Genomic DNA, 17,389 nt, shown 5'->3' on the forward strand with positions numbered 1-17,389 from the left:
TGGAATGAAATGCTAGAGATTTCTCCAGCTTGCCGTGCCAGTATGCTGTCTTAACCTATTGTTTGTAAGTACTGTGCTAATAACGGTTCAGTAAAGACTTGCAGACACCTCCCCTTGTGAGAGGAGCCGCCTCTGCGTTATACTGCTTCCAGGGCCTCGGTGCGCAGAGGTTTAAGCGCTGAGCGGTTTTAGTGCAAACGCAATGTCCCGACTTTCGAACACGCCTTTTCCCAGCTAGCATCAGGAGAGGGGGGGTTGGTGGGTGGGGTGGGGTGGGGAGGAGGGGGGAAAGACAGATTGAACCCTACATCAACCAGGTTTCACAACCTTTTCCTCACTAAGCCAGCTTCAGCAGGAGCTGGTGAAGAGTCCAGCGCTGGGGCTGCAGCATGCGCGGCCACACACTCTCACTCTTTCTTCTGGGAACTTTGCTTATAGTTCAATGTAGCTCAGAAGGTAAGAAGGTGTACAAGTTTGGCAAGTTCTATTTTTTGAGGGTAAAACAAACCGCTGCTATATATTTATTCTAGTGACCTGAATAACGTGTGATGATTTTGCCCAACAGGTTATTTAGATGAAATGTGTATTTACAGTGTTTGATGGAAACTCAACATTACTGATAACTGTTTCTGGTGTTTTGGAAACATTATGTATCACTCATTTTAGAATACTCTGGGAGACACTGTAAGTGATGCATTTAAAGTATTTTTTAAAAAGTTTAATGGACAAACTTACACTTAACACTAAAAGCTCTTTCAATTTTACATCTACTAACCCCACAATGGGATCCGGAAAGCAAATGAATAAAAGGCACCAGCGGAAAGTACCAGGTAAAAGCCATGCAACATGATGGAAATCGTTTGGCCAAATTTACAACAAATTCACAATCGGTTCAACAGAAGTTCACGATTTTTTCCTGGATCGAAAGTTATTTTGTGTGTAAAGGAAAAGATGCAGTGCGTGTCCTTTCCACAAGATGAACAATGCATCAGGTGAAAGGTTTTACTGTATTTCCCCACAATATGACTCAGTAAACCGATATTTTCCTCGCCGCACAAAGCCCCACTCAGCTAAAGATTTGAAATTCTTCCTGGCGAACTTTTAGTGAGTTGTCTTGTTGCTAGGTAACACGGGTACGCATGTGACTAAGCAGACATAGAGAAATCTGTTAATTGGTCTTGTGCGGTTAAGCTGCCTCCCGATGCCTTCCTTCTTCCCTGTACAGTGCTGTCGAATTTCATCTTTCACTTTTCTTCAGCCACCATATGGTACAGTGCGACTTCTCGCCCCTTTGTTGTCCAGGGGGGAGGTGTTGGAAATATTCTTGAGTGCACTGTTGTCTTGGGCGCTGCTGGTACATTGCTGTGCGGGTGCTCTAACTGTAATCTCTTTCCGTGCCCAGTGTAATCTCCTTAGAGTAAACCAAGTAACTAATTATACTCCAGCTGCTTGAAGCGCAGAAATTCTGTTTCAGAATGCGGCTCTATGAAACGCTGGGTTAATATTCTTTCCTATAAGTATGCAGTTTCTGACTCAACCGTTAACCGGTGTGGAACTTCAACAGCTTTAATTTTTAACTTCGGTTCAAGGAATAGCACTTACTGTAGTTGGAAGGTACCTAGTCAGGCTTTTTGTTCCGGGGGTGTGGGGGGGGGGGACGGGACCTCATCTTTAATTGGAGTGACAATTCGTGTTTCAAGGATTTTAAATAAATGGATTTAAATAGATGAATGCCAAAAAGAGTTTATGAAAAAATAAGTCTACAACTCAACTGCAATGCGTGAATTAGTCCAGCTAGTTACGTGAGCATCTGTAGGGAACACAGAATTAATTAGACAGTGTCAAAAATATTTGCCTAAAGACGGGGTGAAAATATATATAGACTGAACAATAGCCATACACTCTAATGATCAGGACCGGCTATGTGGTTGATTCTCAACTGCCCTCCAAGGGCATATAGGCATGGGCAATAAATGCTGGCCAGCCAGTGATGCCCATGTCCCATGAATAAAGAACAAGTGTAATTTTAACTTGCAAAATCTGGTGATCATTGATTTAAAATATGGTTGTGTCACACAAACCAATCTGTACTTTGCAACTGAATATACAGTGGTCACATTCACAGGAGTTGCTTCACCAGATAGATTTCTTTCAGATAATCCAAACTAAACCTCAGAAATACATATTGGATGGATGGTGTTTTTACACACACATACAATGATGTGTGTATTTATAAAGCAAAAATCAAAAGTGAAAGTACAGACCCAAGTATATAACTCCTGTTGATCATAGAGGGCTACATGAACAAAAATAGACAGCTTTGCGATATTCCCCATTTTTGACCTACAACATCAATTCTTCACTCAACTTCCAGCAATGCTTCAGAATTCAAAGAAACCAGAGTTATATTATTACTCAATGTGTAAAAACATTTTCCCTCATTTCTTCATTGCTTCTTTTGCCAATTGCCATAAACAGGTATCCTCTGATTCTCAGTCATTCCACCAGCAGGAGCATTTTCCCCCTTCTACTCTGTCCAAACCTTTCATGTAATCGAACACTTCTGTCAAATCTCCTCTTAATCTTCTCTAAGAAGAATAGTCCATGCCTTATGAGGATAGGTTGAGGGAGCTTGGTCTCTTCTCCCTGGAGAGACGAAGGATGAGAGGTGACCTGATAGAGGTTTACAAGATGTTGAGGGGTCTGGATAGGGTGGACTCTCAGAGGCTATTTCCAAGGGCTGAAATGGTTGCTACGAGAGGACACAGGTTTAAGGTGCTGGGGGGTAGGTACAGGGGGGATGTCAGGGGTAAGTTTTTCACTCAGAGGGTGGTGGGTGAGTGGAATCGGCTGACGTCGGTGGTGGTGGAGGCAAACTCGTTGGGGTCTTTTAAGAGACTTCTGGATGAGTACATGGGATTTAATGGGATTGAGGGCTATAGATAGGCCTAGAGGTGGGGATGTGATCGGCGCAACTTGTGGGCCGAAGGGCCTGTTTGTGCTGTGGCTTTCTATGTTCTATGTTCTATGTTTTCCTATCTATCCACAATACTGATGGGAGTGGTATTTTAGGTAGTGCTATCTTTTGCTAAATTGGAACTGTGTTTAAGTTGGCCAGTCATTTTAAAGCAACAGAATCTAATTGTTGTAAGTAAACCCAGCTTGAGGGCAGAATCTAATTGTTGACTGGTAACAGAAGTTTGAGGAAAGGAAGGCACACTTGTAAATTTTCAGATTCAATGAAATTCCTTTTATACTATACTTTAGGTGCATTGATCAGTGATATTAAGAGAAAAATCCTGAACATATATGTACCTCAATCTTTTGTGGCCTTGCTCACAGGGAGGCAATGAAAATGTTTTTTTATAACAGAGTGGCATTATGCCATGCAAGGCACGATTAATTATGAGAACCATTGGTTTACAGTAATTGGATAAGTAAAGATTCAAGCTTATTACAAGTATTTCAGGACTTTTAATAGTGTTTTGTGATTTATTTATTTTTGGTATAATTCAGAGCCTTTATTATTATGTTCCTTCATCTATGTAATCATTTTTTTATTTCTGAAGTCCAGGATGCACAACATGTCAATAGGAAGTATTGCCAACTTAGAGGTATGTACCAAAATGAAAACTCTAAATGCTGGAAATACTCAGTAGGTCAGGCAACATCTGTGGAGGGAGAAACAGAGTTGATGAGTAGGATTTTCTGGTCACACCTGCCCTGAGACTGGAAATTCCCACTCGAGGTCAACGGAACTTTAAACGTTCCATCAAATTTTCTGTCCCACTCGTGACAATTGGAAAATTTACTCCAATTTGAAACTAATAATCTTTTATAAGAACTGGAAAAAGTTCAAATGTAATAGCTTTCAGCAAGTAAAATGTGGGATGGGGTGGGGGGTGGGGAGGGGGGATGGAGGAGCGGGCAAGGATGAAAAGAACAAAATGGAAGATCTGTGATAGGGTGGAAGACAGGAGAGAGAGAGAATGACGAAAGGATTGATGTTGCAATGCCAAAAGGGAGCGTGTAGTAATACAGCCCCACACCATTTTCCCGTCACCAATACCTTTTATTGTGCACCAAAGGGACAGGCCGATCCCATGGCATACAGTCAGGTAGTCATCACCTGAGGACCTACAACATCGGTCTGGGTAAAGCTACAAGCTTAAATAACTCTGCTAGCTGCTTCCCACTGGATGAACTTCCGCTCGCTGAACAAGACAGCCCATACTCCATGCCCACAGGTAGATCTATTAATGATTCCCCGTGGGCATCATTACAGAGTGGTAATAGGGCAGTAAAGAAACAAAAGCTGTATCTGGAAGAGATGTGAATGGCAGAATGATGAATAAATGAGAAGTGTTTAATACTTCAAAGTTGCATGCTCTTTCTCAAGGTCCAGACTTCACAGTCATATTTGATAGGATCTAAATAAATGAAGCTCAAAGGTTAAATTAATATTGTCACTTTTCCAGATGTTGGGACTCTGACTGGAAGTTGCTATCAATATTTCAAGTTGACTTCCTTTGCATTGTTATTATCACTTTGCAATTGTATGCCAAGATATTTAAGAATAGTTAGTTATTCTAGATCTTCTTTTGTCAGGTAGCATGTTACACTACAATGGTCACAAAAAAGGACTGTTTTCATCTTACTGATCATCAAGCTGTATTTTGCAATATTTTCCATTTCTTAGTTGCCTTGTAACATATTTGATGAAAATGGTGATGAGGTGTGCAGATAAAGTCTGCAAATTCTGAATCTTTCTCGAGTGTTAGCTTGGTTTGGTGGTAGTGCTCTCACCTCTGAAGGACAAGGTTGTGGGTTCAAATCTTAATCTGGCACCAAAGGGTTTGGGTGTCAAGTTTCTGCTCATTGCATTAGTGAAATCTGGGTGGAATCGTTCAAACCAGTGCAAACATAAATGAACCTAAACCATTCACACTTACATAAAGGCAAAATATTACGGAAGCTGGAATTTGAAACAAAACAGAAAATGCTGGAAAATCTCAGCAGATCTGATTGCATCTGTGGAGAGAGAATAGAGCCAATATTTCGAGTCAGATGACCCTTCAACAGTGCTCTGTCAGACCTGCTGAGATTTTCCAGTATTTTCTGTTTTTGTTCCATTCATGCTTATGTTTTCCATGATATTTCCCACTGGTTCAAAGATTCATTACCCAAACCAGGTAAATTTCTGATCACACTCCCAAAGCAGCATTTTAAGATTCTGCTAATTGTACTCCTTTAGGTACTAATTTTTTCTGGGAACACTGACAGTAGTCGGGGCTTTTTCAGATTTTCCATTTCAGAATGATGTAATTTGTTCAAACACATCAAAGAAAACTTTATTTAATGAAATGAGAAAAAGGGCCAATTGAATTCTATTATACTGGCTGATTGCACTGATTATGCAAAGGTTTTACAATTGTGCTTACACAAATATATTTTAGCAAGAACTTGAAATGTAATTTTAAGTGCATAATATGCAAATTTTTCTCATTGGGCCCAAAGTGGAAACTCTACCCTGTGATCTATGTTTATATTTCATTATCACACTGGGGGTGTACTATATTGTCAGAATGCCCTCTTTCAGATGATATTTCAAACAATGCTGTCAGTCACCTGGTGCATTTGCCATATCAATGCCTCTACTAATCAGAGCCAACTTTCTAACCAATCAGCATTCTCCTCTCATACAGTATAAATTGTTGTTTTCCCCTTACATCGATATTCTTGTGAAATGTCCTGATGAGTGCAAGACAAAGAGCTTTGACATGTGACTTTTTTCAGCAATACTCAAATTCTGTAGTACCAAATGACTGAGGCACTCATCTGTTTAGAGAATATAAAAGAACGGATGACACTCTTTGAATGGCAGAGAGTTATTCTGGTCAACATTCAGTCGGGGAGGCAGTGGCATAATGGTATTGTCACTGGACTAGTAATCCAGCGACCCAGGGTAATGCTCTGGGTACCTGGTTCGAATCTCACTATGGTGAAATTTGAATTCAATAACTATCTGGAATTAAAAGTCTAATGATGACTATAAAACCATTGCTGCAAAACTCACCTGAATCACTAATGCCCTTTAGAGAAGGAAATTTGCCATCCTTACCCATGTGACTCCAGACCCACAAATGTGGTTGACCCTTAACTGCCCCTCTGAGGGCAATTAGGGATGGGCAATAAATGCTGGCCCAGCCAGTGATGCTTATATCTCATGAAGGAATAGATATAAATAGAGGAAAAATAATTTATTTCATTTGTTCTTTCTGGTTGCCTTTTTTGTCTGACAGTGCAACAATAACTATAGAACATAGAACATATAAAAGCTACAACACAAACAGGCCCTTCGGCCCACAAGTTGCGCCGAACATGTCCCTACTAGGCTTACCTATAACCCTCTATCTTACTAACTTCCATGAACTTACCCAAAAGTCTCTTAAAAAACCCTATCGAATCCGCCTCCACCACCACTACCGGCAGCCGATTCCACGCACCCACCACCCTCTGAGTGAAAAACATACCCCTAACATCTCCTCTGTACCTACTCCCCAGCACCCTAAACCTGTGACCTCTTGTGGCAACCATTTCAGCCCTGGGTAAAAGCCTCTGAGAATCCACTCTATCAATACCCCTCAACATCTTATACACCTCTATCAGGTCACCTCTCATCCTTCGCCTCTCCAAGGAGAAAATACCTAGCTCCCTCAACCTATCCTCATAAGGCATGCCACCTAAACCAGGCAATCCTTGTAAATCTCCTCTGCACCCTTTCTATGGTTTCCACATCCTTTCTGTATTGAGGCGACCAGAACTGGGCACAGTACTCCAGGTGGGGTCTGACCAGGGTCCTATACAGCTGCAGCATTATCTCCGATTTCTAAACTCAATTCCTCTATTGATGAAGGCCAGTATTCCATACGCCTTCTTAACCACAGCCTCCACCTGTGATGCTGCTTTGAGCGTCCTATGAACCCGGACCCCAAGATCCTTCTGATCTTCCACACCGCCAAGCGTGTTACCCTTAATATTATGTTCTTTCATGCTATTCGACCTGCCAAAATGAACCACCACACACTTATCTGGGTTGAAGTCCACCTGCCACTTCTCCGCCCAGTCTTGCATCTTATCTATGTCTCGTTGCAACTGCTGACATCCCTCTACACAATCCACAACCCCACCAACTTTTGTGTCATCAGCAAAGTTGCCAACCCATCCTTCCACTTCCTCATCCAGGTCATTTATAAAAATCACAAAGAGTAAGGGTCCCAGAACAGAGACACAAACATGGTCCCCTCCCATACTCAAATAGGGTCAAAAGTGCAGGACATCAATTGGTCTAATTTTACATAATTGCTGGAATTTTGTGCTCTGCTCAAAGGTATATCCTGCTAATTTCAGGAATCATCTTAAGGACTATTTATTTATTTGTTTTTGGGATGCAGATAACTTTAACTATCCTAGTTTTCATATGATAATTTTCTGGTGCTAACCTACATATTTCCAAATTTATTTAATTCAGCTCCCCCACAGTTTGTCATGTTGAGAGTTGGACTCATGACCTCAGTTTTGGAATCAGTCATCAGAACAATTTTACCTGTAGCTCAAGATCCATTTTCTGCTTTCTCTTCTCCCTTGTCCCTGGAAATAATATTGTCAATATATATTGTAGCAACATACAGTGCTGTTTGAAGTAGAATTCTATGTGTATTATGCATCATATGCAGACTTGAATTTCTTATTTTTAGAAAAGTCATTTGATTTGATTTATTATCGTCACATGTATCGGGATACAGTGAAAAGTATGTTTCTTGTGTGCTATACAGACAAAACATACTGTTCAGGGGAGGAGAGGAGAGGGTGCAGAACATAGTGTTGCGTTATAGGGTGAAGAGAAAAGTCAGAGCATTATTAGAAAGTTTAGAAGAGTTGACATTTAACTTTAAGAGCATAAAACGTAAGTAAAAGATGGAATTGGAGGGTAAGCTGGGGACAGCCTGCAAGAAGCCGCCTCACTCCGGTGCCATCTTCTTTTACATTTATTGCAGATGCGGATTCTTTATTTAATTGAATGTAACCAAGCAGGAACATACAACAAAATGCACTTTTGGCTGTGTAATTATTGCACAAAATGTACATTATATAACCTGCTAAAAATGGAACAGCATGTGAGAAGATCAAGATATGTGAAAAAGTATCACCAAAACAATGCAAGCATTTTTAATTGATAACCTTATAATAAATTAAAGCTTTAAAATGAATCCCATTATAATCTGACTCAAAGTCACCAAAAGTTTGTTATGCTTGTGCCTTCTAATTCTGTTGGGCAGTTGTTTGGTATAGTTATCCAATGCATGCGTCTTCGATTTTCACAAACGTGCACCTTTGATGGGCTAGAATCATCCAAGGAAATTTGATTGATTCTAACATCGTATAGGCGGAGAGCCTCTCAGATATATCAGCATATCATGTGCATCTCCCCTCAATGGCAGAATCTGGTACTAGGAATGTGGATGGCAATAGAAGCCCATCTGCAACCCTTGGACACTCCTGGCAGCTGTGGGTGACTAGTCAGCCAGAAGATTCCAAAGACCAAAGCTCAAGTTGAGGATCAAAGAGGAGCACCTTATTTGTTGCCAGAAGACATCTTACCCCTGGGCCCTCCTCAGACCTTTCAGACCCAGGAGGATTCCGATGCAAGCTCCATCGCCAGCTTTATGAAGTGCCCTTGAATGCGAGTGCACTATGGATGGACATACAGGGCGGTGAGACAGAATGACCAGAAAAACCATCTGCACATGTCCTCACTCAAAGCCTCCACCTCATGCTTCATTAATGTGGGAATACAAGCTCAAGGCCTATTCAGGGGAGTGCAAGAAATTTTGGATCAGCAGAGTGGGAACCAAGAACTTGCACAAAGGGTCACTGTCCCCTTTTACTACTTTGATGCATGAGGAATTGAGCAGTGTTCAGGTACAGCAAACAATAAATCAGCCTGTGTTCCAAATGATGGTGGTGGCAGTGGAAAATGTTAATTCTCGTCATCTTTTATCACATCATAGGTCTAGTGCAGTCTGCTACCTTATCAGCACAAACCATTTGGCTAAGCTTTTCATGGTGGCATCAGGTTTTCCATTAGTTTAGTGCTTCAGCAATTCTTCATCCGACACAAATCCGTAGGCAGCTTCTAACAAGATAGCTATTTATTCCTGTATGTTTCACCACACCACCACAGCTGGTGAATTGCATCAAAAAGATAAAACGGTATCGTTATTTATTATTTTGTGTTCCTATTTCAATCATCAGCAATAAGTAAAATTCTAATCTTGTAGTGTGGCTTCAATTTTTTAATTGCACTTGGACCCATCAAGAATGTTGCGCTTGTAGGAGAAAAGGACAGTTAGATACTTATAAAAGTAAGGTGTTGAAACACGATTCATCTTATTGCATTTTCTTGATCCCTGGACCTGTCCTGATCTTTGATCCTCTTCAGCCGCTTGAAAAATATAACTCAGCTTATCCAAGCATTGGAATTTGATTCATGTATAATTTGGATTAGGATAGGGCTGACTCAACTGAAACAACCTGGTGCTGAAAAGATTTGTGAGGATGGTTTCAGGGTTGAAAGACATCAGTTACACGGATAGATTGGAGAAACTGCAGCTGTTTCCCTTGGAGCAGCAAAAGCTGAGCAGAGATTTGAAGGAAGTGTTCAAAATCATGGGGGATTTGGTAGAGGGAAAGAAACTGTTGCCCAGCAGAAGAATTGAGAACTAGGGAACATTGATTGAAGATGATTGTCCAAAAAAACCCAAAGCAATATGAGGAAAAGCTCAAACTCAAGGCCACTACCATTCTAGGAGGACACGGGCAGCAGATGCATGGAACACAAACACCTAGAAGTTCCCCTCCAAATTTCACACTATCCTGATTTCAAAAGATATCGTCTTTGTTCCTTCATTGTCCTGAGGCTTTCAAAATACTGGCGCTCCCTCCCTAACAGCACTGTGGGTGTACCTACACCACACGACTTCAGCAGTTCAAGAAGGCAACTCACCACCACCTGCTCAAGGGCACATGCATATGAAACATCATTTGGTGCTTGAGATTGTTAGGAGGGTGTTGGTTACAGATTGGTATTTCTTAAAGAAGTCTCCATTGTCTTCTGCAGGTTAACTGTAAGTTTTTATTACGTACTAAAACTATTTACACAAGTACTAAAAAGAGTACATGCTAGGAGCTGTCTCCATGCTGCAGTCTGTACGTCTCTGCTCAACACCACACTGCCAATGGCTTTGGGTAATGTGCCTTCTTGCACCACTGTGCGGGCGGCACTGTACTCATATAAATTCTTTCATAGGGTGTGGGCATTTCCAGCAAGGCTAGAATTTGTTACTATCCCTAATTGCCCTTAAGAATGTGGTGGTGAGCCACCTTATTGAACCACTCCTATCCATTTGGCTTAAGGTTTCTATTGTGGTTTGGTACAACTGCGTGGTTTGTTAGGTTTTAAACCCTGCAACTTCTAACTCAGGGATAGGGATATCACCACTTATTTAATGTAATATCAGTTTGGCTTGGTGGGTAGTACTTTCACCTTTGAGTAAAACTTTGGGGGCATAATTTAATGATAATTATAGTGGTGCATTGTCAGATATTCTGCCTTTTGGAGGGGGTATTAAAACAATCCCCCCTCTGCTTGTTCCAATGGTTAAGTCAGATTAGTCTTCTGTGATGTTCAAAATGGGTAGGGAGTACTACGGTATCCAGACTAATATTCCTTTCTCAATCAATAGCATCTGCATGTTCAAGAACAAATAATTATAGTGTAAAGTAATCTGAGACTTCTAAAGAATAGTGTTATTAACAGTATTGTTCTAATTTTTTTCAGTATTCCATGCCTTACATTTTTCTAACATTACTAAATTTGTCTATGCGCTAAATTTTACACATGCTTGGCATCACATAGTAGAAATATGAAGGGATGTGTTTTGTAACTCGAGATTATGTAATGAGATCTCTATCAGTGCTAGTTCATTGAGTGTAGACAATTAGTGCATGTTTTCCTACAGAACCATAACACCATAGTATTATATTTACTTACAAAAGTTGCAGGCTAACTTTATCGGTATAGTTTTTAACCAGCAGTAATAATTTCTCAGTCTGGTGATCATTAAGGTTAAGTTGCTTGTTAACTATTTTAGTTGGGCAGTGGTATGTAAGAAATAGTAATTGGTTTTAAATTTGAAGCAATGTCATGACAGACGCAACTGACATTGTTATTAAAAAAGAACTCTTTAAGATCAACCATTGTAACCATAAGAAATTGTGAAACAGCGATATCCTCTCTATGGCAAAACATATTTGATCCTAAAATCTTAAACCAAGTTTCCTCGTCAACTCGAGTGAGCAAACAAACCAACAGGTTTGTTTGCTCACAAACTATGAAGGTGACATTTTTGTCCAACTCAGATTTATATCTATATGGTTCTGAAGAGGTCAGGAGTTGCATTTGCTGCAAGACAAGATAAAACTTATGAGAAAATTGGCTAATTGCATGCCTGAACCCTTGTTCCCATTAAAAGTTTATAAAGTCACTTCTACACAGTGTTCTTTTGGCTGACTATGCATTGATTAAAGCAAAGGTTAAGGAAAATGTAAGATTGCAAAATTGATGTTAGCACATTTTAAACTGAGCAAGTCAAGCCACACATTTGCTTACACGCAAATTGTATGTGGCAGTGCCTAAGGTCATTTTGAGGGATACACATTTTTTGTGTACAGGGTAGAATTGGGAGAAACCACAAAAAACATTCTTCATTGTCCCACTGTTGCTTATAATAATGTAGTTACAGGCTTGGGCAGTGAGTTATAATTGCTTTAGTGTTAAATGCTGGCATAAAAGTGTGATCAAAAATCTTCACAACTGCGAATATACACACACACACACACACAAGAATAATGAATAATAAATGGTAAACAATCTGCTTTGTTAAGCAATAGCAATAACTTACATTTACATAGCACCTTTAATGTGGGAAAATGTTCCAAGTGCTATGTAGAAGTGTATTTAGAACACAATGGATGATAGGTCTAGGATGGTTGTCTAAAAGGTTGGTCAGAGAGCTAGGCTTTAATGAGGATCTTAAAGTAGGAAAGGAAGTGGAGTTCAGAGAGACTTAGGGAGGGGATTCCTTAATGTCTGGTCTATATTGCTGAAAGCATGGCTGCATGATAGGGGAAAGAAAGGGAGGAATGCACAAGAGGCCAGAAGCAGAAGAGCTAGAATATGGGGTTGCAGATGTTTCAGGGGTAGGTTAGGTCAGGCTTTGACAGAATTTAAACCCAAAGACGAGGTTTAAATAGGTAGGCACACATATGATGTGGAGAAGCAGGTGGGACTTGAAGCAAAGCTGGAGATCATAGTAAAGCCCAGAAACAAGCAGCAAAGTGGATTTCAGCCGAGAAGAAAGTAGATGAATAGTCATGCAGTCACATTTAAGATAACTGATGATTATAAGTGAGTTACAAAATCATGGGGGTCATTTTAACCTGACCTAACAGGTGGGAAATGGATCAGCTGCCCATTTTACACCTTATCTGATTTTTAAAAGTGAGGTGAAATGAGATGGAGTGTAAAGTGGGCGGTCCATCTGATCCCATCAGGTTCCTACTGGGTGGGTTAGCTTCGAATGATCACCCCATCAATCAAGCTGTGTGATGGCATTCTAAACAAAACATTTCAGCAGTGTTAGGGAATCACAGGATTAGTTCATTAATTTAAGGTCTCTCCCAGCTCTTTGTTCTTGATATTAAATGAAGCACTTAAAGAAAATATTTATTTTTGATCTTTTTTTTGTTTTGATGTATTGAATAGAGATGGTGTGATTTGTATTAAAATCCTGAATAATCTTCCTTTTACCCTAAAGGGCAAAGACACTACCCAGTTGCCGCACTAAGCTAGACAAAATAGAAACGTCTGATGCGGAGTTCCTGGAGTTTGCTGATCTCAGTCCTGCTGCTATCTATTTTTGAAAGGAACTGATCAACTCAAACCCTTAACAGGCACACAATAAGGACTTTTATTATGTCTGTAGTGGGCCTGTTGGCAAAGAGAGAAGGCATTCATCCTAGCAGCTTGGGTTGGATTCAGGTTTTCAGTTTCTATGGGATAATGTTTTCAAAAAGGGAGGTACTTTTTTCTTGAAGACCCCAGTTCAAAACCAAACTGAATATATGACATGAATATTTGTAGTTGTTAATCCTAAGGTATCAATAGGTGTCTTGGAGTCCCTGAGTCTCTGGCCCAACCAATTTAATCACAATGTACCAATATTAATAAAGCAAACCTCCTCATACAGCAATATTCCTCTTCCATTCACTTAAATCTACTGAAATAAATTTAAAACCGATTTAACTCTTCACCCATTTCACATTTGTCTCCATTCTCTTTTTTCACTGAGTTACGCTTTCTGATTTTGCGCAATCAAATGCTCATGATCTGTGTTAATACTGTAACGTCGATGCTTGAGGTAGTTACTTGCAGTGCAATATTATACAACTAAATTTGAGTAGCTTTCTTACTGAAATGCTAATTTTTGTTTCCGTGTCAACTGAACTGATAATTTATGCCATACATGAGATCAGACAAAATTGAAACAAGTTATGACTTTGCGAACATTTGCTTGTAGTTGTAATTTGCTTCTATTGAATGGATAATACAGCTGCCCTTAGCACATAACATATATTCCATTTTCTTTTACGTCTTGATTTAATGTATCTGCAATCTACATTGGCTCCTGATCTTCTTTAGGAAATGTCTTTTGGAAAATTGGAAAGAGGATTCCGAGGAATGTACAGTTCTTTCCTTTTTTTTATTAGACCAATGACAGAAAACCGTTCTACAGGTTCCTCTCCACCTAAAGAAGCACCATTTTCTGATAATATGAACATGAGGTCCAATCAAACAAAGAGAAACTTATATTGATGCTAGCTCATAACCATATCAATTAAACACTTGGCGGGATTTTCTGGCTGCCCTCACCCCAAGATCGGTAAATTCTGTCTGAGGTCAATGGACCTTTGCATGGACCTGTCCCGCCTGCTATGATTCCCGTGGCAGGCGGGACGGGAAAATTCCACCCACATGTGCTGCAGTGGCCACGGGCCATGAGAGGTGCATCAGTATATGAGGAAGGTCACACCACACACACAAACACAAAACACATACATTTAATAAAATGATCTATGACAATGACTGAAGTGCAGTTTATTCAAACAGGAACACAAAATTCGCTATCTTCTATGGTATATTCCCTATGAGTGTAGATAGCAAGAAAAATGTTTAAGTTTGCATTTATATAGCGCCTTTTCCATCCTCAGCATGTTCCAAAATACTTTGCAACCAATTAATTACTTATGAAATATGGTCACTTTTGTGTAGTGATTAAAGGCAATGCCAAAGCTGCTGAATTCTGTGAAGGTAAAAGTTAGTGAAAGTGTGGCAAGAATGCAGTCAGTAAACATTGGTAAGTTTTCTCATTTTATTCTGTAATTTGTGATATTTTTATGTTTATTATATTGAAATATTGCTTTTTTGGGTAGATTGGTGGACATTGCAGAAATAAATAGGTGGAAATATATGGAAAGACGAGGTTCAAGAGGGATACAAGCAATTGACCAAGAGATATATAGACAAGTTAAGTAAGTGGACAAAAAGTTGGCAAATGGAATATAATGTGGGAAAATGTAAAGTTGTTAATTTTTGAAGAGAGAACAAAAGAGCAGGGTATTATTTAAAGGGAGAAAAACTGCAGAAAGTTACAACACAAAGGGACTTGGGGGTATTTGCACAAGAAACACAGAAAGCTAGCACACATGTGCAGCAGGTAATCAGGAAAGCTAATGGACTGTTGGCCCTTATTTCAAGGGGGTTGGAGTATAAGAATAGGGAAGCCTTGCTGCAACTATACAAGGTACTGATGAGATCATATCAGGAGTACCGTGAGCAGTTTTGTCCCCTTATTTAAGGAAAGATATTATTTCACTTAAGGCAGTTCAGAGAAGGTTCACTAGGTTGATCCCCGGTATGGAGGGATTGTCTTATGAAGAAAGGTTAAACAGGTTGGGACTCTAGTCATTGGAATGTAGAAGAATGAGAGGTGATTTAATTGAAACATATATGATTCTTAAGGGGTTTGACAGGGTAAATGCTCTCAGAATAAAGCGTCGCCAATTTAAGACTGAAATGAGGAGGAATTTCTTCTCTCAGAGGGTTGTGAGTCTTTGGAATTCTTTGCTACAGAGAGCTGTGGGGGCAAAGCCCTTGTGTATATTTAAGGCTGAGATAGATAGATTTTTGATCAGTAAGGGAATCAAGGGTCACGGGGAAAGGGCAGGAAGTTGTTCGTGAAGAATGTCGGAACAGCCATAATCCTATTAAATGGTGGCACAGGCTCGAGGGACTGAATGGCCTACTGCTGTTCCTTTTCCTTATGGTCTTATAGGCTACTGAAGCTTTTCCTACTATTTTGTATGAGTGAAGCATATGATAAATTGAACCGATTAGAAACACGTGATATTTCTTGCTAAGACATATTTGAACATGATGTACAAGATTTAAATGATATTAATTTATACCTGTTGAATTGGTAAGAGGTTTGTTTTATTGATGATCTTAACCAGAGTGAACCACACAGCACCCTGACTGCAACCTCTTAATGTCATTATAAATCTTTTGAAATTGACCTTGATAATATTGGCTTGTCAAATTAATCATAAACAGATAAAATCACAGAGATTATGTTGTTAAGATGGGGGTCAATGAGAAAATAGATCATCTAGGTTATTCTGTTAGCCATTAATGACAACATAGAGCTGGTTTTGGTTAGGCAAACCCATGTTTTGCAGTCTTGCATAGCATACTTGCACACTTGAAGGAACTGGGGTTAAAAACCAGTCTCTCTCATGCGAGACTTGGATTCAATCAGCTCAATGTAATGAGGTGAAAGTCTCCTCTTTTAGCTGACCATCAGGCAAAATGAGTTTGGGCAGCCTCAGATCAGTTTCAACATAAATACACAAAACTGTCTGATTAAAGATAGCTTCACTCAGAGAGATCACTATACAATTGGTATTGTATTGTGTCACACTGTAACACTGGTGGAGTACAGGGTGCTTTTCCAAGACTAGGGTCAACTCCCATTTAGTTTTTGTTTAGTTCAGTTTTATTTATTTCGTCACAAGTAGGCTTACATTAACACTGCCATGAAGTTACTGTGAAAATCCCCTTGTCGCCACACTCTGGCGCCTGATCGGGTATACTGATGGAGAATTTAACATGGTCAATGCACCTAACCAGCATGTCTTTCAGACTGTGGGAGGAAACCCATACAGACGCAGGGAAAACGTGCAAACTCCGCACAGACTGTGACCCAAACCGTACCCGGGTCCCTGGCACTGTGAGGCAGCAGTACTAACCACTGTGCCACTGTGCCGCCAGAGTAGTGAAAATAGGACAGAGTAGTGAAAATATTTCCATGCTTTTCACAGCAATGGGAATAGTAGCATCACTGGTTAGGTTCTTGGACTAGAATTGTGGAGACTTGAGTTCAATACCCACCAGCAGCTGGGACACTTAAATATTGGATGCTAGCACCAATAATAGTTCCAATGGAACTGCCCGATTATCGTTAAAAACTTATCTGATTCACCAATTATTGGCAGGAGAAATTTTCTACCCTTGCATGGCCTATGTGACTCAGCAGACCATGGCAAAATGGTTGAGTTTTGATTACTGTCTGGAATAGCCTGACGAGCCATTCAGTTGTATCAAACAATTATAACAAAACATAGGAGGAAACAACTGGAATCTAGGCTGTGACAAATCTACACCCACCCCAGTTGGCTCTGCAAAGTCCTCCTCAATAATAAGTGGGGACTTGTGCTAAACTGGGAGACGTGTCCCACAGGCTATTCAAGCAACGTGGTCATACTCACCAAATTATACCTTACAACCAATGTCCCAGTCTCCTCCATTGCCATCCCACTGCATGTCCTGTCTCACTGGCAGGACCCGACCCAGACAGTGATTTGATTTGATTTATTATTGTCACATGTATTAACATACAGTGTAAAATATTGTTTCTTGCGCGCTATACAGACAAACCATACCATTCATAGAGAGGGAAACGAGAGAGTGCAGAGTGTAGTGTTACAGTCATAGCTAGGGTGTAGAGAAAGATCACCTTAATGCAAGGTAAGTCCATTCAACAGTCTTGACAGCAGCAGGGAAGAAGCTGTTCTCGAGTCGGTTGGTATGTGACCTCAGACTTTTGTATCTTTTTCTCGAAGGAAGAAGGTGGACGAGAGAATGTCCGGG

The 17,389-nt window shown here is 40.1% G+C and overlaps 1 protein-coding gene across 1 annotated transcript in view; it reads left to right on the top strand.

The window, feature by feature from the left end:
• Positions 1-309: 309 nt before the first annotated feature.
• Positions 310-17,389, top strand: part of lrp2a (low density lipoprotein receptor-related protein 2a) — a 297,083-nt gene continuing 280,003 nt past the window's right edge. The window contains exon 1 of the mRNA XM_078228217.1: positions 310-456. Within this exon, the coding sequence (XP_078084343.1) occupies positions 390-456 (67 nt within the window). The 5' untranslated portion in view covers positions 310-389. The remainder of the gene's footprint in view (positions 457-17,389) is intronic.

Source organism: Mustelus asterias, chromosome 14 (genome assembly GCF_964213995.1).
Source record: "Mustelus asterias chromosome 14, sMusAst1.hap1.1, whole genome shotgun sequence".
Taxonomy (NCBI): Eukaryota; Metazoa; Chordata; class Chondrichthyes; order Carcharhiniformes; family Triakidae; genus Mustelus; species Mustelus asterias.